General features: G+C 40.8%; 3 protein-coding genes across 3 annotated transcripts; 2 read left to right on the top strand and 1 right to left on the bottom strand.

Annotated features, from left to right (window-relative positions):
* Positions 1-675: 675 nt before the first annotated feature.
* On the top strand, positions 676-4,268 carry LOC108554800 (transforming growth factor-beta-induced protein ig-h3). Its single transcript, XM_083287414.1, is given in 13 exon segments — positions 676-752; positions 2,258-2,374; positions 2,483-2,581; positions 2,676-2,740; positions 2,822-2,967; positions 3,012-3,218; positions 3,284-3,584; positions 3,650-3,731; positions 3,782-3,795; positions 3,863-3,927; positions 3,994-4,065; positions 4,068-4,118; positions 4,185-4,268. Coding segments are annotated over 13 exon segments (1,380 nt in total).
* A 434-nt stretch (positions 4,269-4,702) lies between these two features.
* Positions 4,703-7,371, top strand: Nt5a (5' nucleotidase A). Its single transcript, XM_017910192.1, has 4 exons — positions 4,703-4,842; positions 4,920-5,041; positions 5,528-6,937; positions 7,109-7,371. The coding sequence occupies exons 1-4, from the start codon at positions 4,703-4,705 to the stop codon at positions 7,264-7,266; spliced, it is 1,830 nt and encodes a 609-aa protein (XP_017765681.1). The 3' UTR covers positions 7,267-7,371.
* Positions 7,372-7,726: 355 nt separating this feature from the next.
* Acat2 (Acetyl-CoA acetyltransferase 2) lies at positions 7,727-10,036 on the bottom strand. Its single transcript, XM_017910237.1, has 8 exons — positions 9,945-10,036; positions 9,376-9,497; positions 9,125-9,237; positions 8,806-9,005; positions 8,492-8,721; positions 8,235-8,423; positions 8,010-8,172; positions 7,727-7,925 (listed from the first exon to the last, which is right to left on the bottom strand). The coding sequence occupies exons 1-8, from the start codon at positions 9,991-9,993 to the stop codon at positions 7,807-7,809; spliced, it is 1,185 nt and encodes a 394-aa protein (XP_017765726.1). The 5' UTR covers positions 9,994-10,036; the 3' UTR covers positions 7,727-7,806.
* Between the last annotated feature and the right edge of the window lie 10,423 nt (positions 10,037-20,459).

The raw sequence follows: 20,459 nt of genomic DNA, 5'->3' as shown, positions 1-20,459 counted from the left end.
ATGAGTCCACGACACACGTACAAGGAGAATTCAATTTAGCAGCACCAACAATTTCTACGTAATAAGATGTATTTAAATCAGATTTTTATTAGCTCGTTAAGAGGTACTTCTTCTTCTACAGTTTCATGTTAGAAACATAATACTGAAATACGCTTGAGAAAAACTGCATTATTGTAGGTGTGAACGATACTTATCACGTACACGTGCCACTTGAAAGACTCGTTAACTTTGAAGATCGAATTAAAGACAGCGACTCGTGTTGTAACAGTCTGTATTATAATGTTAGCCAGGAAAATAAAGTAGGATTATATCCAGGCAAATAGATGCAGCACATTTATCTGCCTTCGTTGATATTTTAACAAATATTTCCGTATTTTCGTTGCCTCGATTCACGGAAACGTGAAAATTGCATCGATGCAAACTACGTGATCGCGCTAACACGAGTTTCTGTTAATAAATGGACCATAAAATAGATCATGTATATCCATGTCGAAACACGATACGAGATTCAAAATTAATTGGAATCTGGTGTATTTTGTAGCGATTACTAACATTGGAAATGTAAATCCAAATTGGAGCATTCATGATGGATTATTTTGAAAGCGTACCGAATATAGGTCAATTCGTAGGTACCCCGTTGTATGTCCGGTGAGAAATAACTCAATTTCTCCAGTAATGATGACTATAATCGACTATATGCAAAGTAATATCCGGTTCACGGTGAATCGTGCAGATATGCAATACGCGAATAAGTCATCTGTTATATTTTATTGCTTATACCGTGTAACAATGGTGCCTGAACACAGATAACCTTGCACAGAAACTTCGGTGTTAAAGACGATATCATAGTATAAATATCAGAGACAACTTAAGGTCAGTTTGGTTTTCCTTATTCGAAATTTACACCTCAATCTACATCTCAGGTTACATGTTGATACGTAACTCGTTACAATGCGATTCTGTACACGTGCAAAGTGCAACTTCTGAATGGAAATGATTTGCGAAAAATGTGATTTATAACATGACGTGTTGCATTTATTGTACCTATTAATGCCAATTCTAGCAGATAACATCGATATCCATTTTACCAGACATATTTTCAAGATGGGGTGGGTGGATGGTAGCCCTTAAAATAAGAATCGTTCCAGACCGAATCATTCTCGAATCCTCCTCGTGTCCAAAGGAACATCACAGTCGGAGTCTTTTCATTTCATCGTAGGGAAAACATGTCTAGTGAAATTATAACTAAAATATTTGTATTACTGGCGGTATTTAACGTAGTTTACATCTACCACCGAAGTTCTTGGTTAAATATAGAGAATGCGCAGAAACAGCGGTGAAACTTACGTAATTGTGTGCACTAATTTGTAAATACGCGTTTATTTTAAGATATGAATTAATAATGAATACGTGTGAGGTAATTTTATATCTTTATCTGCCACAGACCTAATGTGTGCGCTGTTAAAGTAAACGACGATATAAATTACGCTTATTATACCGGAAGTAAACAGTGGAATCTTCGAACAATCTGTGGGAGGACTACGTAAGCTTAATTGCGCGTTGCTTTTAACTCTATGTCTATGTCTATTTGAATACAGACTTCCATTTTGCAAAACGTGCTTTTATTTACCTTGCAGATTTGTGAGATACAAATGCTGTGCATGTAGGTACCCCGTTGTATGTCCGGTGAGAAATAACTCAATTTCTCCAGTAATGATGACTATAATCGACTATATGCAAAGTAATATCCGGTTCACGGTGAATCGTGCAGATATGCAATACGCGAATAAGTCATCTGTTATATTTTATTGCTTATACCGTGTAACAATGGTGCCTGAACACAGATAACCTTGCACAGAAACTTCGGTGTTAAAGACGATATCATAGTATAAATATCAGAGACAACTTAAGGTCAGTTTGGTTTTCCTTATTCGAAATTTACACCTCAATCTACATCTCAGGTTACATGTTGATACGTAACTCGTTACAATGCGATTCTGTACACGTGCAAAGTGCAACTTCTGAATGGAAATGATTTGCGAAAAATGTGATTTATAACATGACGTGTTGCATTTATTGTACCTATTAATGCCAATTCTAGCAGATAACATCGATATCCATTTTACCAGACATATTTTCAAGATGGGGTGGGTGGATGGTAGCCCTTAAAATAAGAATCGTTCCAGACCGAATCATTCTCGAATCCTCCTCGTGTCCAAAGGAACATCACAGTCGGAGTCTTTTCATTTCATCGTAGGGAAAACATGTCTAGTGAAATTATAACTAAAATATTTGTATTACTGGCGGTATTTAACGTAGTTTACATCTACCACCGAAGTTCTTGGTTAAATATAGAGAATGCGCAGAAACAGCGGTGAAACTTACGTAATTGTGTGCACTAATTTGTAAATACGCGTTTATTTTAAGATATGAATTAATAATGAATACGTGTGAGGTAATTTTATATCTTTATCTGCCACAGACCTAATGTGTGCGCTGTTAAAGTAAACGACGATATAAATTACGCTTATTATACCGGAAGTAAACAGTGGAATCTTCGAACAATCTGTGGGAGGACTACGTAAGCTTAATTGCGCGTTGCTTTTAACTCTATGTCTATGTCTATTTGAATACAGACTTCCATTTTGCAAAACGTGCTTTTATTTACCTTGCAGATTTGTGAGATACAAATGCTGTGCAGAATATTACTGAGTTAATGATCGACCTGGATGTACAGGAGGTTGTAAATGCAACCATATTGTATCTTACATTTGTTTCCATCTCTTTGATCATGCTTTTATCTCTTTTTTCTTTTTTTCAGTAAAGCCATTAATAAATCTGATAGAAACAATGCGACGAATAGGTGCGACGAAATTTGCAAAATTGATCGAAAGTTCAAACTTTGCAGAAAAATTAACGGGTGGACCATCTTTAACTTTATTCGTTCTATCCGACGATGCCTTTCGCGTACGTTTTACGTGAAGTAACGTACATGTACCTAACAATTTCAGCTACTATTTAATCGATCTGCTTTTCGGAATTATTTAAAAGTAAAAGGTATTCGTCAAAAAACATTACACGATGGTAACAGATACATAAAGTTACTAGCGAATCATATAATAGACAGACGTGTATTATCAAATCAGTGGCAAGCGAATCTTTTAATACCGTCACGATTATAAGGGAACGTTCTGAGAATCGATAAATTTTCCAGTGGAGTGAGTAGCATATTGAATCGCAGAAGCTTAGGCAAATTATTTGCTAAACGTCGTACTCTATGTAGATGGAAACGGTGAATTGCCATCGAATTATTCGCAAGGATCAAATTGTTACTAATGGAGTCGTGCACGTCATCGACGGAGTTTTGGATCTTGCATTGGCCCAAAATTCAGACATAATTGAACTTGCTGCTAGAGACGGCCGATTTGAAATACTTATCAAAGCCATAGAGAACAGCGAACTGGGAAACAGAATTAAATTCAGCGATATTCCGGGTACTATTTTTACGCCCACCAATGAAGCTTTCCATCATATTCCTGAAAAGTATTTGGCCGATATGTTGCAAAATCCGACTGTATTAAATGGTAATCGAATTATTGTGAATATATTTATGTATATTTTCATTTCTATAATGTATTATTTTACATAGCATTAATTGCTCATCATATCGTAACACAGCCTGTGTGCATGCCAAATATAATTTCGGAATCTGATGTAAGCACAATGCAACAGCAATTTTAAGTAATTGATTTTCCATTTGAAAAAATTCGAAGAAAATAAGAAACATAAATAAAAGTTTGTTACAGTATTTGGTTAAATGCAATGGAAAGAATTAAAAGCATTTAACCACAAATATATGAAGCATTCAGACAACTCGGAAGTGACAAGCTTCAAAAATTATTAGAAGACAGGAATTATTTAACAAAAGTAATGTTACTTTTACGCATAAATTAACTAATTTAGTCTAAAATAATTATCGTTGTTCCTTTTTAGACACTGCAAAATCATATCGTGAATAATATGTTGCTTGCTGAAAGTTTTGTGCTAGATGTGCAATATACCGTAAGAGAACTAAAGGAAATCCGCTAAACATAGTGAAAAAAGATAACTGAATTCTGGTAATTACTTTGTAGTAATTTAATAAAGATTGCAAAATTTTGATGAAATATACTTTTTTATTTCAGATAAATGACGCAACTCTTACGAAAAGCGATATATTTAATAAAGCTGGAGTTGCACACGAAATAAACTCAGTACACTACCACTAACAGCGTTCTCATGGTATAGAAGATGGTATGTGTACGTGATGGAATTATCAGAAAAGTGTGTGTTTGAAACGAATAATTGAAAATATCTATATTGTTTATGGTACTTGACTATAATAATATACACATAAATTTTCACAAAGTAGTAAATAATAATACAGTATTACGCATTTACGTTACAATAAATATAAATAAATTTTTTGTTACATGTATTCATTTATAACAATATAGACTTATTGTAATTAAAAAGTTTATAAATATTTCTTCATTAATTCCAAATTTAAGGACTTTTGCCAATATTTAATAATTTTGTCACTAATTGTATTTGAAGGTTATAGTTATTTTTTATTGCGTTTCTACTATTGGCTACTCTTGTGGCACGTAATTATCCTTGTAAATATTTGCCGGTATTATTATGCACGTATGTCTGTGCTATTATGACTCGTGAATCGAAAGAAGAACGATATTTCTATTTCAATAGTCTAGCAATTCTATTGAAAGCTATCGAAAATGAATATACGACTATAGATCTTCGAAATGAAGCATCCGTTTATGGCATTGTAGAACACGCAGATGCGTAAGTAATTTTCACTTGTGTGTTATCATTGTTGACGTAACGTTGTATATACGTGTATAAAATTGCTTTTTTTCTAGTTACATGAATATCGTAATGAAAGATTGCGTCTTCGTAGATCCTAGAGGGGACTCGTACAGTTACGACATGTTTTTTGTGCAAGCAAGAAATATCCGCTTTGTTCATATTCCAGCAAAAGTAAGTAATTTTAAAATATACCTGTTATTATAATTTCTTTAGCAAATTCCTGTATCTATTCTTGAATCCTTGATAATAATTTTGAATGATGAATGTACTTAAACTTCATCTTTCTTCAAATGTTATATATACGTCATACATTATTTCTATTTAAACTTATTCTATTTTAAACTTATTAAGCTTATTGTTGTCTAAAATATTATATGAATATTTTTACGGGATAAAGTGTTATGAAAAGATAATTTTGCTGCGGGTATATTATCAGTTGTCTAGGTATTTTTGAATTCATAGGTTGCTTATATATTGATTAAGTGAAATATAAAGCATATGAAACTAACGACTTAAGCTATTGTAAACATTGTTTATTTTTTAATAAAGTGTATGTATGTGTACAATGTGTTAAATGTGTGTGCTAGATGAAGATATACACGATTAAATTGAGAAATGATAAGACATTCATTTTATAAATCATCGACAATATGTTTAAAAGTGAAGGATATTTTAAGCTATACAATTAGTAACAAGTTACAATTTCTTACGCATCCTCGAATATGTATAAATTCGAAATATTATAATACAAAAGCATCAATTACTGTATCCACGCAAGTCAACATGAGTGCATTTAAGTTTCTTGATTATGATTGCATAGGATTTGATTTAGATCATACAATTTTACGTTACAATATAACAAACATAGTGCACTTGATATATGAAACTTTAGCTAATTATTTAATAACAGAAAAGGGATATGACTCCAAATATCTATCAAAACCATTGGAAGATAAAGATTTAGATTTTATGCAAAGAGGGTTATTTTTAGATTTTGAAAGAGGCAATATACTTAGAACAAGTGCCGATGGTATAATTCAAAGAGCATGTCATGGAACTAATTTATTAAGCATAGAAAAGATTAAAGAGATATACCCTGAGCAAAGATGGGAGGTTACAGATACTTTTTGCAATGATATGTTGTCTACATGGAATGGTCCTTTATCAATAAAAATGAGGAGTTTGTTAGATTATTTTGATATTTCTACATCTCTTATTTTTGGAAGATTAATAGATACTCTTGATTTGAAACAAGAAAGTCCTTTGAATGAATATAATGTTTGGCCTGATATATTAGATGGATTGATTGAAATGTACAACAGAGATAATTTTAAATTAGAAACAGGTCATTTTTTTCCAAGCCTGAAAGAGAACCCTCATAAGTATTTGTATAAATGTACTAAAAAAACTATAGCTTGGCTTCAAGAACTGAAAAAACATCGTATTGTTTTCCTTATAACTGGATCAAATAGTGATTTTGTTGATTTTACTGCAACTTATGCTCTTGGAAAAAATTGGAGATCTCTATTTGATATTATTATTTGTTATGCAAAGAAACCTAGCTTTTTTACTGAGAAGCGTCCATTTTTTGAAATTGTAAATTACGAAGAGCTTAATACTATAGAGAGCAAAGATTTAAAACGAGGTGGTTTATATAGTCAAGGTAATTGGGAAGGACTCGTTGACTTTTTTAAACGTGTATCTGAAAAGCAAAACCCTCGTTGTGTATATATTGGTGATAATCTCTTGCAAGATATTTATGTACCAAATTCATATGTACAATGTGATACAGTGGCTGTAATTGAGGAACAAATGTCTGAAGGAATGGTTCACCAAAGATTATCACATCCAGATGAAAAAGTATTAAATTCAACATTTTGGGGATCATATTTCTGTTTAAAAGATTCCAAAACTAATATAGACTCCTTATGGGGATATGTTATAAAAAAATATTCAAAACTTTGTATACCTGAAATAGATTTAATAGCTCAACATCCATTAGAAGAATCTTACTTATGTTTTAGTAAAGATGGAAAGAAATACGATGGATATTATCCTGCAATACCACTTAGTATATCAGCATTTTAAATTTATAGATTGTCAACAGTGATAAACACATGTCTTTTACTAACTGTTACATAAGGGCTGTATTGTTAAGTTTTGCGTTAACAAACTTACATAATGTGATATGTTATTACAATATTTATAATGTATTCTTAATTTAAGATACGTATAATACCAGCTATCAAGGAACAGTTGCAACATTTGCTAGGACACAAAAAGGATTTAACACATACTAAGCGTACATTTAAAACAAAACGCACTGAACAAAGGCAACGAGAAGGGTTAGCAGCAGTGGAGAAAATTTTAAAAGATAGAAAAAGAACAGAACAAAGTTGAAACAAAAATGAAACAAATTGGAAAGTAACTGATAACAAACTGATAATCTTACAATACATTTATTTACAACTTGATATTTTGTGGACAAAAATAATTTCTGTATAAACATGCATTGCACAAAATATTGTACACGTTTCATATAGAAGTGATTACTTTATATAAATTGTAAGTACAATTATAAAAAACTGGTATCTAAATAAATCTAAATAAAATAAATTTATTCAATTGTATTTGTGTTAACATTTTGTTGTAATAACATAAAATAAATGTTGTTGTTTGTATATGTTTTCAACATACTACCATATTTCTTTATATTTTTTTGTTTATAACAACATTGATTAGTCTTTATTATAATAATATAAAAATGTTTAATAATTTTTAATAGATTTGTAATAAAAGCATAATCTTTTCATGATTCAAGCATATAAAAGAAATCATATGTGATATGTTCACATATTACGTCATAAAATAACAATGCACCACTACCAAAAAAGTGTTATCTTTACTGTATAAATAATACCTAATTGGGTGAAGTGTTTGTTATTTTCTTTGAACAGCAATTGCTATTCCCATCCCTCCACCGATACATAAAGATGCAACACCTTTGTTTCCATCAATCCTTTCTAAGGAATGTAATAAAGTTACTAATACTCTGGCACCTGAAACAGGATATATCAAAGTGTAATAATGGTACTGTGCATACATAGTATATTTGGTGATTATGACATTAGTCAGATGCTTACCAGATGCACCAATAGGATGGCCTAATGCAATAGCTCCTCCATTTATATTAACTTTATTAGGATCTAGATCAAGAGTTCTTATACAAGCTATCGACTGTGAAGCAAAAGCTTCATTCACTTCGTATAAATCTACTTCTTCTTTTGTCCATTTTGCTTTTTGCAACTAAAATATCGATTCTTTATTGCATTGCTGTTTAAGTAGTTAGTAAATTTTGTTATACTAACCACTAATTCAATTGCTGGTATAGGGCCTATACCCATAACTCTTGGTTCCATTCCAACTTGAGCCATTGCAACAATTTTAGCTAATGGAGAAAGTCCTCTTTGCGCAGCAATCTCTGCTGACATAAGAACTACTGCTGCTGCTCCATCATTGATGCCAGAAGAGTTACCAGCTGTAACTGTACCTTCAGCCTAATAATATATCACTGCTATAAGATTAAGTACTTTGATTTATAAATCAAATATGTGACTAATCATACTTCTAGAAAAGCAGGTTTTAATTTTTGAAGATATTCCATAGTCATTTTAAACTTAGGATATTCATCTTTCTCCAGAGTAATAAGTTTGTTGTTAGTAGACGTTTTTACGGGGACGATTTCTTTGTCAAAGTAGCCTGCAGTCATTGCAGCTTTCACTTTTTGTTGAGATGTAAGTGCATACACGTCTTGTTCTTTTCTACTTATATTAAAGTCTTTAGATACATTTTCAGCTATATACATATAAAAGATTATATACAAGCGTAATAAAAGAATTTTTATGTAAAAAGGAGGAGTACTAATTACAATTCTTATACCTGTTATTCCCATATGAATATCATGAAATGCATCAGTCAAACCATCGAAGACTAAAGTATCTATTAAACTAGAATTTCCTATTTTGACACCATTTCTAAGGCACAATACATGTGGACTTTGACTCATACTTTCCTGGCCACCAGCTACAACTATTTGGCTTTCTTCAGCTTTTATAGACATATAACCATTCATTACTGCTCTAAAAATATATATTTTTTTTATAAAACATATTTAGAATAACAATATCCAAACGAATTTAAATTTTAACCGAGTATGTTAAATAATTGAAAAAATGTCAAGATTAAAGTTTATATTTACTTCAATCCAGAACCACAGAGCATATTAATTAAATAAGCAGGAACAGACTTAGGAATGCCAGCTGCCATTGCTGCTTGTCTTGCTGGATTTTGTCCTTGCCCTGCAGTTAATACCTATAATAAATAATATATTAAATATTATAACAGATTACCCGTTAAATTAATATTTGAACAAAGAATGTAAGTACAAATTTATTTGGAATACATTATTACATAAGTTACACGTAGAAGCAATTTATAATCGAATATTACCTGCCCTAATATAACTTCAGAAACATCTTCAGGTTTAATATGAGCCCTTGCAAGACTTTCTTGAATAACTATACTTCCTAAATCCGATGCTTTTAATGCAGATAAAGTACCACAAAAAGATCCTAATAATAATAAATATTTGATATAGTAAGAAGAAAATATGGAATAATTAAAATTCTATTAATTATGGGTGTTTCAGAATTGTGATATAAGAATCAGTAGTTCAGCATGCATATAATTTGTATAAAATATTTTTATTTTAAATTAAATATCGTTTTAAAAATGACGATATATAACTTGGATATAGCTATGTAGATGTATAACGTATTTATAAATTAAAAAATATTTAATTTGTAGTAAAATAGTTAAAATGGGAGAAAGAATACACAGAAGAAATAAGTTTTTAATAAAAAAAATTATTATTATGTTTAATATAACAATTACTGTTAATTAAATATTTTATTATTTATACGATGTCATTTAAAATTTGATTAGTAGTATAGTTTAGAGCGAAATTTATTATTTTCTTTCGCTGCACTGTTTAAATTTAATAAAATAGAGATTTATACCTATGGGTGTTCTGACTGCTGATACAATGACAACTTCACTTTTACTCATGTTGAAAATTTGTAAAAAATCACGTCTAAACGTATGGAAAACCGAACGAAGACTACCGCCACGAACCTATGTAACGGAAATAAGTACCTACCGAGGTGCTAGCGACACATGCCAGTAACGGCTTAACGAAAGTATGTCACACGAAATGTAGGCGCATTCTTTCGTGGATAGTTCCGCGTATGACTCGTGGAAAGTTTTTTCATATATTTGTTCGTCTTAAAAATGTAACCAGGATTTACATTGGAACCATTTTGGTAGAAATATCTAGAATTTTATTTCTTTATTCAAATAAACGATTCAAATAATCGAAATTGGTACCTTTGTTGTTTCAGATGCGATACATCCCTGATCAACGTCACCGGCTGGCTGACTTCTAATTCGACGTACAGGTGGCGCTGAACCACCAATCGTGGTGTCGTGGTGGTGCTCGTTTGTTTTTACCCAGCGTGCATTGTGAACAGTGACTGGTGCTAAGATGGCCGACAACAAGGAGGAGATTTCGGAGCTCGTCGAAAAGCGAGGTATTTATTACAGTTGTTCGATTTACTTTTGGTGATTATCGTTTAGAATAGAAGCTCTATATACGGCGAATACGTTGATAATCTCGGACTAGCGATATGATCCGTAATTGCTATAAAAATCACGCCATCTGCACGCACGGTGTCGAGGAGGAATGATCGCGAAAATCGACGTGAATATACCAACGAATCGGGCCTGTTTTCCGTGTCTCTGGCAATATTCGTGGTATTTACGACTAGTTAACCTACGTTACGTTGACAGGAACGTGTCTGTCAACGTGACGTCAATTTCGATCAGTGCCAAACATGCCACCTTTTGACAGGCTACGTGCACATTCGGTTGCACGACACCCTTCGTACAGTGTGTAGTAAGTACGTGCGAGCAGACAGAATACCGTGCTCGTTCTCGTGTGTCCGCCTAAGCGCTATGCTCGTTACTCATTAAGGTCATACGCCGACGGCCTTGCAATTCGCACCGTCGCTGAAGTAATCTCACCCGAGATTACCGTTATCTCTTACCGCGAATTTATTGCCGGCTGATTCGTCTATAACACCTACACTGCTGCCGTGGTACGCGCGTGTTGTCCATGAGTTAGATTTCCAATCACGGTACTCGAACGTCGGCCACGGAGTCGGAACGCTACACGAAGAGGTACAATGTGCTCAGCTTGTAATTGGCCAGTAATTGAACGCACAATGTCGCGACGAATTCTTTCTTACCAAGAATATCTCCCATGATCGATTGCCACCTGACGTTACGTGCTGCTGTTGCGCCTCGTGGAATTTGCCCTTCTCGCACACCGAACGTCGGTGTCGTCCACGTTTGCGGCTGGCTGCCGTGCACGCGTTTAATTCACAAATTTCCGTTTCCAATTCCGATAACAGAGCGCGTGATAACTACGCGCGCGTTTTGTTTCAACTTTTGTTTTCATATCGGGGAAAATTACCGTGTTTACTAACACGTGGTCTCTACACACAGTTTAACACTCGTACTCTACAGTACACGAACTTCTCGTCTTATTCCCAATCTTTCTCTGTCTAGCGCATGCTTACTAGACTAGTGCATCTTTAATATTGTCATTCGCGGATGTACGTACATAAAGATTAGCGAACCAGTCACTTGCTCGATACGTCATTATCGTTCATCGACCATGTTACTGGTTTCCATCGTGTATCGATCGTTGTCCCTCGGATCGTTCAATGATTAATACCTTTATTTTTCCTCCTATTTCCTCCATTTTCTTTCGCAACAGCTATATTTTCAGGTAGGAACGGTGCATCGGCGTAGTAGGGCGATAGGACAGCGTGATTAGGCTGGCGAAACGATGAACCGTGATTTCTGCTCGTCGTTGCTACATAATGCGATTAACTGTTACACGCGTCGCGGTATTATGCGCCAAGTCCTGCACCGGTATGCCTCGTTGCGCGTCGAACCAGTTCCCATGCGTCTTTATTAGAATTTTCTCGTGATCGTCTCCCCTCGGCTGCGCCTTTAACGCGGATCACTCCTGGCGTGCAGACATCTTGGCGAAGACGGAGGATATCGAGCAATTCATTTCGGCGTGAATCGTAAGACGAGGCGCGCCCTGGCATCGCGTGACTCTCTCTTCGCTTGCTCCCTGCGTTTTTCTCTTTAATATCCGTTTAATCCATTTCGCTGCTCCTCCGTCCTCAGTTCTAGCGATATTTCAGAAACATCGCGCTGATAACGATCTTGTGCAGACTAACGGATCAATATTCTCGTTTTATCCGTGTGTTTCACCGAGCTTTCCCAACGAGTCACGCGTGCTCTGTTTACACTTGATTTCGTCGCAATCACTATACTCTCCATGCCCGATGTCCTTACTTTTTTCCCTACTCAACTTTGTAACCTCGTTCGAAACCCGAGTCCCAATATTCAATGGAAACTGTTAATTTTGGACCTTTTGGCGGAGAAATTTAATTTTCACCGAAATTCACGATTTCCACCGAAACTACGCGCGTCCGTTTATGGCGTTGGACCCTATCGGAAGATCGTACCCCGGCCGGCCGGCTGGCTTTAGACATGCTCGGTTGAATTTTACCGGAAGTTGCCCATTTGTGCCCGTCCACGAATGCGATCCTCGTCTTCGGTATTATCGGAAATAAATCGAAAGTCGGTTACTCCGGTTACCCTGTTTCTCGAAATATTCGCGATGTCGCACGTAACGAAGGTTCGCGTGCACGTGGCGCAGCGAGTATTCGTCTACGGACGTTCGTGCATTGCGTAGGAAGGTCTACGAACCACGAGCGAATAGTTGGAAAATAAGGTCGCCGGGTTTACGAGTCGGTGGCGTACTCAATTTTACTAACAGCCTACTTAATAAACGTCACGTAAATTATCCTTTTCCGGCCCGGAGGAAGATATCGGAATATTTCTGCTTTATTCCCTCGAAAATTCCTCGTTTCGTAGACATCCTCGAGTCTTTGATCCACTCGAACCGAACACGCGGTTCGCGGCGCCTGGAGATACAGCTCGCGGTCAAAAGCTCGGAATTCCTTGCGTTAAAAGGATAAAGTGGAATTTTAAAATTGGAAAAGAGAAAAAGAAAGAAAGGCCTTTGTATTTTTCGAGCATTCGCGTATCCGTGGAGGCAAAAATATATATAACTTCCGTGCGATATTACCGTTTCGATCTAATTTATTCGTGACCTCTAATAACCTAATCGAGGGAACGATTAGTCGGTAGATGAAAAGGTCTAAGCTGGAGCCACGGGCGGCTGTTTGATTGGTCAAATTTGTTCTTCCTAATTAGCGGTAACGAATGCGGAATTAGAGAGAATGAAATCATAATGCGAAATTAGCATCGGGCCCGGTCGTTATCGTTACGCGAATGTGAGGAGCGCGGCGCGGAGGCACGGGTACGTATTGCAGTGTAAACGTGACTTTCCACGCGGCGCGTCGCGTCGCGGCGGTGCGATGCGGCGTCAATAAGCGGTGCAGCTTCGATAGATATTCTTCGCTGATCTGCTCTATTTGCCGTTCCATTCGTACGCATGCTGGTACGTGCTAGCAATAGCAAAAACAACGCGACACGACGCGGCCGAGCGTGCTCGCGCGCTCGCGCGTGCCTCTCGTAATTTCTATTAATATTCGCGAATCGCGCGCACCGCGTTTGGAACTCGAGCACGCTTAGAAAATCGACGGTGAAAAAATATGCAGCGGATCTCGTGGCACGTTTTCTCGTTTCGAGGTTTTCTCTAGTATAAATAAGCCCGAGCCGGTGGCAGGATGCAACAGATGACGGAGGATACTCGAGTAGGTTAGATTTATTTATTCGTGGTGGCGTAGAACCGCGTTCGGTAACGGTACATCATTGTTTTGGCGTGGTCAGAAGCCGCGTTTTCAACGGCGAGCACGACGTAACCGCTGAAACCACTTTTATCCCTGTTTTAATACCGTTGCTCGCGCCGTACATTTTTTCTCTCCCTACGATTCGTACATCGGCGCATCCTTAAGCGAGCAAATTATCGACTTTCGAGGGTCCGACAGCATGCGTGCTGCAAATGATCGCCTCGTCTCGTCCCACTTTAGCCTCGAATGGTACGCGCCGCGTACCCGAGTCTCTGCTGTTAAGCAGACCCGCTGATAATCCGTCCTTTCGCACTGACACGTAAATAGACGCTTTTCATTCAGGCCCATTGACGAGCGATGTCTTCTTCGTTTCACCGTTCCGCGCGTATTCTTCCTCCTTTTAAACGAGCAGGGATTAATCTTTCGTAGAAATTCACGGTTAATTTCGCGGCATTCACCGTGCTAGCCTAGATATGGTAATATTCAGGACGAACGGGAACGAGACGCGCGTCCTTGTACCGACGACGTTTCGACACGGCCACGTGGGGGATGTTATAAACAGGAAACGATGCGGAACGCTTTAAATTGGCCGGCATTTGCGCGACACTGAATCTGCAAAGGGAAGGCTCTAGCTCTCTGGCCGTTTAATAAATCCTCCCGTTCTATTGATAAGTACCTACACAGTCCGAGCAGACGTGGCAGTAGTTTCACGCGCGTTCCTCGTGCTCTGCCGCAATCGATATCGTGCGCCACCCTTCGCCTTACGAATGCGGTTTCTACCACTTTGTTCTATAACTTACTCGGTCGCGTTCGATCTCGAGGACTCCGGAGATAGGCCCGGGCTCTCCGGCGAACAATACCGGAGCGTAGCCTCTAGCGCAGCCAGCGAGTGGCGCATTATTCCTGATCGAGATCAGCGTTTCGTTCTAGCTGCTCCGTACGAGGTGACCGCTAATTACGAGCGCAACGCCACGCTATGTAATACGCGCTAATTATTTTAACACCGTTACGTAATCGTTCACCGAACACCGTTTTCGATCAGCGTTTCCTGCCTTGCCGGCCGTTCGCGGAAGATCCCGGAGCGTGGCGAGAAAAAAGCGAAACTCGGGATAATCGCGATGGTAATTAAGACTGTAACTAGCAGAGTCGCCGAGGGAGTAAAAGAGTTCGTCTTCTCGTGCATCGTTTCGTCGTTTCGTCGTTTCTTCGTTTCTTCGTTCACCGATAATGTCAGTCGCAAGGTCGCAACGTTCGTGAATGTGCATTTTATTATTATCGACCTGTTGTGCATCTACGTCTATTTAGAAATTCGTTCCATAAGTTTCCATTCGCCGTGGTATATTCCACTGACTTATTTCCTCCTCGTACCTTGCCTATCCGTAACTCTCGTTTGTCCCGTTCGATGGACCCATCCGTTGGTGTCACAGCGACCATCGTCTGAGTCGCGACATCTCGTTTCCATACTAAATCTCCGCGCAACATCGTTTCGCCGTTGACTATTTCGATTTTTATGCCCGTTCGCGTGCCTCGCATCTAAACAGCTTGTTTATCCGCGGAACGATCTTCCCGATAGCCTCGATCTTCATCGATTTGCAAAATTTAACCGTGCATTTAGTTTTTTCCCCGACCTATTCTTCTCCTTTTTTCTTCTTTTTCTTCTAAATAGATTGCACGTTTTCGAAATACATTATCAGAGCGTCGCTTTCACCTATCGACCCGGCATACTTTTCGTTTCACGTCGGACACGTATCATATTTTATTCAAATATATTCGGCTCGGACTCAAGCACGGGCCGCTTTTTCACTCGCGAGGTCAGAATGTACGTAAAATTAATCTCCCTTCTTTCCTTGAAACGTCGTAAAGTCTTGCCATTTAAATGCGACATTTAAATCCACGCCCGTTGCATTTAAAAAACCCAAATAAATACGCTCAGGGTCAATAGTCCAGCTTCAAACACTATCGAAACGCGGATTACGTAATCGGTCGATTGTGTTATCGCGGTAATCATGCGGGTCTCTCTGTGGCGGTATCGCGAAGAGTCGCGCGCGCATGCGCGATTCGCGACTCGCATGTCCGATGTCGTCTCGTTCGCGGGCGAGCACGCATCCGGTTACCGGCCTGTCTCGCGAGATAAAGATGATCATCGATGGCGTTTCGACGGAAAGTCGAAAGAACCGCTATACTCCGGTGCATAGAAGAACGAGCCGGCCGGCCGGCCGTTCGCACGATTTATTACGGCTTAAATTGGCGCATGCGTCACACCGCGTACGTGACTAACCGGAACTTTCCTTGCACGGTAACGCACGTGGATCATGCGGTATGCGGCGGCGTGGATGCGATCTCTGGGTAGAGGCTGACGAGAAATCGCTGGAGAAAAGTTCGCCGGCTCTCGAGAAACCGCCGCTCCGCGATGCGAGCGTTTTCACGCGTCTCGGCTGTTAGCTTCGCGATCTCCATTATTTCCGTGTCATCGGTTCCAACGAGACGATCTCGAATCCAGAGAGAGATAGAGAGAGAGAGAGACACACACACGCGTGAAAGTCTGCGTTATCGTTGGAACGCGCGCGATTGTTTGCGCAGAGTGATTCAGAAGACGTTGGGAAATTCGCGCCGGTCTTAAACGGAGTTCCGGTTAATCGACGCTTTATCAGAGCTTGCACCAGCGTGGCCTGCACTGGGCACCGATCGACCGATTAGCGATTTAAAACGGTCACGTAGCCTGGCAGGTTTGACATGCCGATAGGGAACAGTCGAATTAATTCTGATCGTAGGAGTAGGAGATTACGAGCTGAACTCGGGACAGTATAGACCGGTTTAAATAATCATGGCGTCACGGTAAAAGAATATTTTTGGCAGAATCCTGGGCAACCGTTACGGTTCGCAAAATGCGCGCATCGCGCGTCACTGAAGCTAGCCGCGTTACGCAAGTTATATTTAGGGAAAGCTGAATAAGACTGGTGAATTAAACGCGTTAGCCTACGAACCGGAGGCACGTAATAATTATAATTGCAGCGTGGAGTAGCCAGGCCCGTTGTACGCGAGCGAACTTTTTCCCTCGCAACAGCGAGCCGATTCGCTACGGAATCGGTGTAAATATATCTGGCGCGATACGCGTTTCGTTAGAGCTGGCAATAGAAAATTTCTAGGAACCGTAAACCCGTCCAGATGCCGCGTGTGCGTGCGTGGCAGCAGCGGGGACCAGGACCCCGAGGACTCGTCAACTTTTACGTGCTTCCTGCGCGCGTTCTTGACGCATTGCTTGACTCAGTCGTTGGCACGGTGCCTGCTCAGTGTCGTCACACGACGGCCCAGGGCTCGACTGAAAAAAGAGGAGCCTCTGCATCCGCAGACGGAACGCAACCTTCGGTACCTTCTGCTGCATCCTCTGCCGCGCGCGTTGCCCGGCCAAACTGAAATTCCGCCGAGAACGTTCCGTCCTGAATTACCTCGATCGACTTTTTCCCGTCTCGGCCGAATCGGCGTTTCGTCTCCGTCGAAAATCGACGACCGTCCGATTCGTCGCGGAGGCTCGTGCTCGTCTCTCGAAAATCAACGGTTGTTTAAAAGTCTGCACGCTTCGCTGCGTCTATTCGACACGATCGCGTAAAAACGGCCAGGCCTCGGCGTACACCGGGGAGAAAAAGAAGGGGGAAAAAAAGGAGAGAAAATTGACAACGGTTCATCGATCTTGGCAAAAATTCAATTATCCACGCCCCTGTCTATTCGCGTCCACACGCAGGTACGTCCGTACGTGTGTACGTGTATATAGGACGGTGATAGATAGACTGGTGATAGATGCAGGACGCGCGAGGACGGAAGTGAAAGAAGTGGATGGGAGGAATCGGCGGTGGGCGAGGTAGTGGAGTAGGCGACGCTAAATAGCGTCCTCTTGGTGGCCCTTTGTACAGGGTCGCTGGTCGGCTGATCGGACGCCTGGCATCGCGACGGCCACGTCGGTTCGTTCACGAGGGTGGGGAAAGAATGGCGAAGGTGAAGGGGCGGGGTGGTGGTCCGCGAAGCGGTTACGGGGCGGAGGTGGCGGTGCGGTGGCGTCCGAAGGGGGGAACGTGGTGCATCGACTCGTGGAGGGAAGGGGGTTGATTCATCGTAGAGGCCGTACTCGGCTTCACGCAGTCGTAGAACGAATCTCGTTCATCGCGATCCTGGACGAGCGGGACGAGTCAGTTACGCGTCTTCCACGCGAAAGTCAAGGACGCGAGTCGACGCAATTCCCGCTCTCGCATTCTCCAGACACGCGAGACAATCGAGAAAGTAATCGTTTGTTGGTACGGCACGAGTTCGATGTTGCTTTTTGGCGGTTCCATACTCGCCACGCGACGCCTCGCCGACGTAAAGAGGAGACGCGAGTTCTCGATCTACGATACGCCTCTATCGGGGATAGATCGTTCGCAGGAATCGAACGATCGGAGGTTATCGCGGTATCGAATCGGTGACGCTTCGAGAGGGTTGTCGGTATTAATCGTTAGTTGGTTCCCGTCAAATCGATTATGGAAACGAAGAGTCGGTTGATCGTGGAGTTTCTATGACAATGTGTGCCTACACGTTACTCCAAGCATAATATGATTCATCCTTCACGTGCGAGTCAGCTAACTTTGATATTCGATTTGTCCCGATTACCTTTTTCGGTCAACCATTCGCTCCTCTCGAGATCTCCTCTTTTCGCTCGGCGAGGCCTCTCGACTCGTTAAAATCCACGTGTTCCGCTAAATTTTTAAACGATGTTTGGTGTGAAACAGTTCGACCAGGCTGGATCGTGAGTGCTCATAATGGTCATCGCGATGCTCGCCGACTACGGGCAGTCTGATTTAGGTACGTCATACGCAATGTCCCCATTCACCTCGTGCAAACGGATTACCGTTTCTTTTCTGCGCTAACTATTCTCTAACGAGACCCAGTTACCGAACGAAAAATCGCACGAGCACTCGTGCTCGTCTCGTATGTGATGCAATTATGTCCCGAGATGGCCGCGGAACAGCGAAGGTACGATTAATGCAAGCAAAGAGGCAAACAAACGTTACCTTTCACGTTCTACGAACGTTTATTACAGGGTAACTCTGTAATGGCTCTATCGATCGTTCGCTAGTTTTTGCAATTTCTCTGTCTTCGTGTTCGCGATGCACACACGCGTTCTTGCTTGCACCCCGGAAAATTACCGGCCGTAACGCAAAGTTCGCGAAAGCACGTGCCTCTGAACGATCGATGGTTTCGCAGAATTCGATCGTTACGCTGCGCTAAGCTCGATCGTTCGCTTAAAAATGGAAGAAGAAAATGGGACGATTCGACGACCGTTATCGCCTGATCCGTGCAGGTTTTTGCGCGAACGTCGACTGAGAAGTTGCCACCTCGAAATTCGTCGCGGCAAATTTGCAATTCCGCAACGTTCAACCGGTCCTACGGATTATGCCGTTAAATTGCACAGAACGGGGCAACGGTATAGCAAACGAGCGCGTGTTTCTTCGTTTAATTCACGGCGATGGTAAAAATTCCACGAACCGTGTTTAGCGCGTCGAATGGAGCGCGACACCGAGGCGAAATTATCACGAGGCGCGGATCATACCCGGCCGCAGAGTATGTCTGGGCATTCTGGCTGTCAATTCGCGATTTCGCGAACGAAATTCTTCCTTCGTTGCCCGGAGAACTGGTTCCGTTTGGAACAAAGGCCAGATATCCGTACGCGGTTGCCCCCTCGATATTATCGGGCTTTTTAAGGCGAGGCCAAGGCGAGTGATCCTTTGTCGCGTTTCGATGCGGCTCCGAGACACGGCTTCCGCGACTTTCTCGAATCGGAAACGTCCTTGGTCGATTGACGCGAGAGATCTCGTAGGAAGCACGAAGAAGTTCGATAAAAGAGACCATGGTTACGAACGACGAAGTAAATTCGAGTCTGAATCATCGCGGTATGACCGCCAAACGAACCTTTCCGCGTTTCGTGCATCAACGAGGTCTTGCGAGATAGATGAATCGGTGTAGCCCCTGGCTCATTGCCCTATGGCCACAACCACGACGACCCACGAATAACTCTTAATCCACCCGACGATTGGTCAAAGACGACGCACGTGCCCTGCTCGACGGTTGACGCATGCTGGCGTAAGCCGTGCTCATAAACCGTGGCCTAGGTCAATAACAGGAACCGTATTGTACGCATTAAAAAGCGCGCTTTTCTTCCCTCGTTCTCGTCCCGTGTACACATAAGCGCTTCTCGTTTGCACAGCGACGAGGCACGTTCTGAAATCACGCGTTTGTACGCGCCCGCACGATCGGTCGTGTATCGTTGCGTTTGTTCAGCATTGTTCTAGCAGCTATTCATGGTAACGCAGCTGGCGCCTTGCTGTCCTCGCCGCGCCGGGAAAGTGAAGATTTTGGCACCAGGGAAGATAGACCCTGAATTTCTGTTTGCCCTCCATTCACGTCCCGAAGGTGTCAAAAAGCCTTCTCGAGCCGGCGGTACCATTCCCGCCGCGTACCGCGATGTTTGACTGGCGAAGACAAATATTTGCCCGGTGGTGACTGTCACGGTTCGTGGTACCTCTATCTCGAGCTACGTAAAATTTGATAAGTGTCGCTCGCAACCGGACGCGCGTAAGCGCACGTAGCAGCACGATTTACAGGGAAAGA

The sequence above is a fragment of the Eufriesea mexicana genome, unplaced genomic scaffold, assembly GCF_001483705.2.
Source record: "Eufriesea mexicana isolate 0111107269 unplaced genomic scaffold, ASM148370v2 scaffold77, whole genome shotgun sequence".
Classification (NCBI taxonomy): Eukaryota; Metazoa; Arthropoda; class Insecta; order Hymenoptera; family Apidae; genus Eufriesea; species Eufriesea mexicana.
This window is presented reverse-complemented; position numbering and strand designations above follow the sequence as displayed.

Bases quoted from the DNA above. Each gene is read 5' to 3' on its own strand.
- Nt5a (XM_017910192.1), top strand. From the start codon at position 4,703: ATGACTCGTGAATCGAAAGAAGAACGATATTTCTATTTCAATAGTCTA. The intron at 5,042-5,527 runs GTAATTTTAAAA...TATGTTTAAAAG, and splicing joins TCATATTCCAGCAAAAGTAA to TGAAGGATATTTTAAGCTAT. The intron at 6,938-7,108 runs GTATATCAGCAT...GTATAATACCAG, and splicing joins TTATCCTGCAATACCACTTA to CTATCAAGGAACAGTTGCAA.
- Acat2 (XM_017910237.1), bottom strand. From the start codon at position 9,993: ATGAGTAAAAGTGAAGTTGTCATTGTATCAGCAGTCAGAACACCCATA. The intron at 9,498-9,944 runs GTATAAATCTCT...TATTATTATTAG, and splicing joins AGCAGTCAGAACACCCATAG to GATCTTTTTGTGGTACTTTA. The intron at 9,238-9,375 runs GTAATATTCGAT...TATTTATTATAG, and splicing joins CTGAAGTTATATTAGGGCAG to GTATTAACTGCAGGGCAAGG.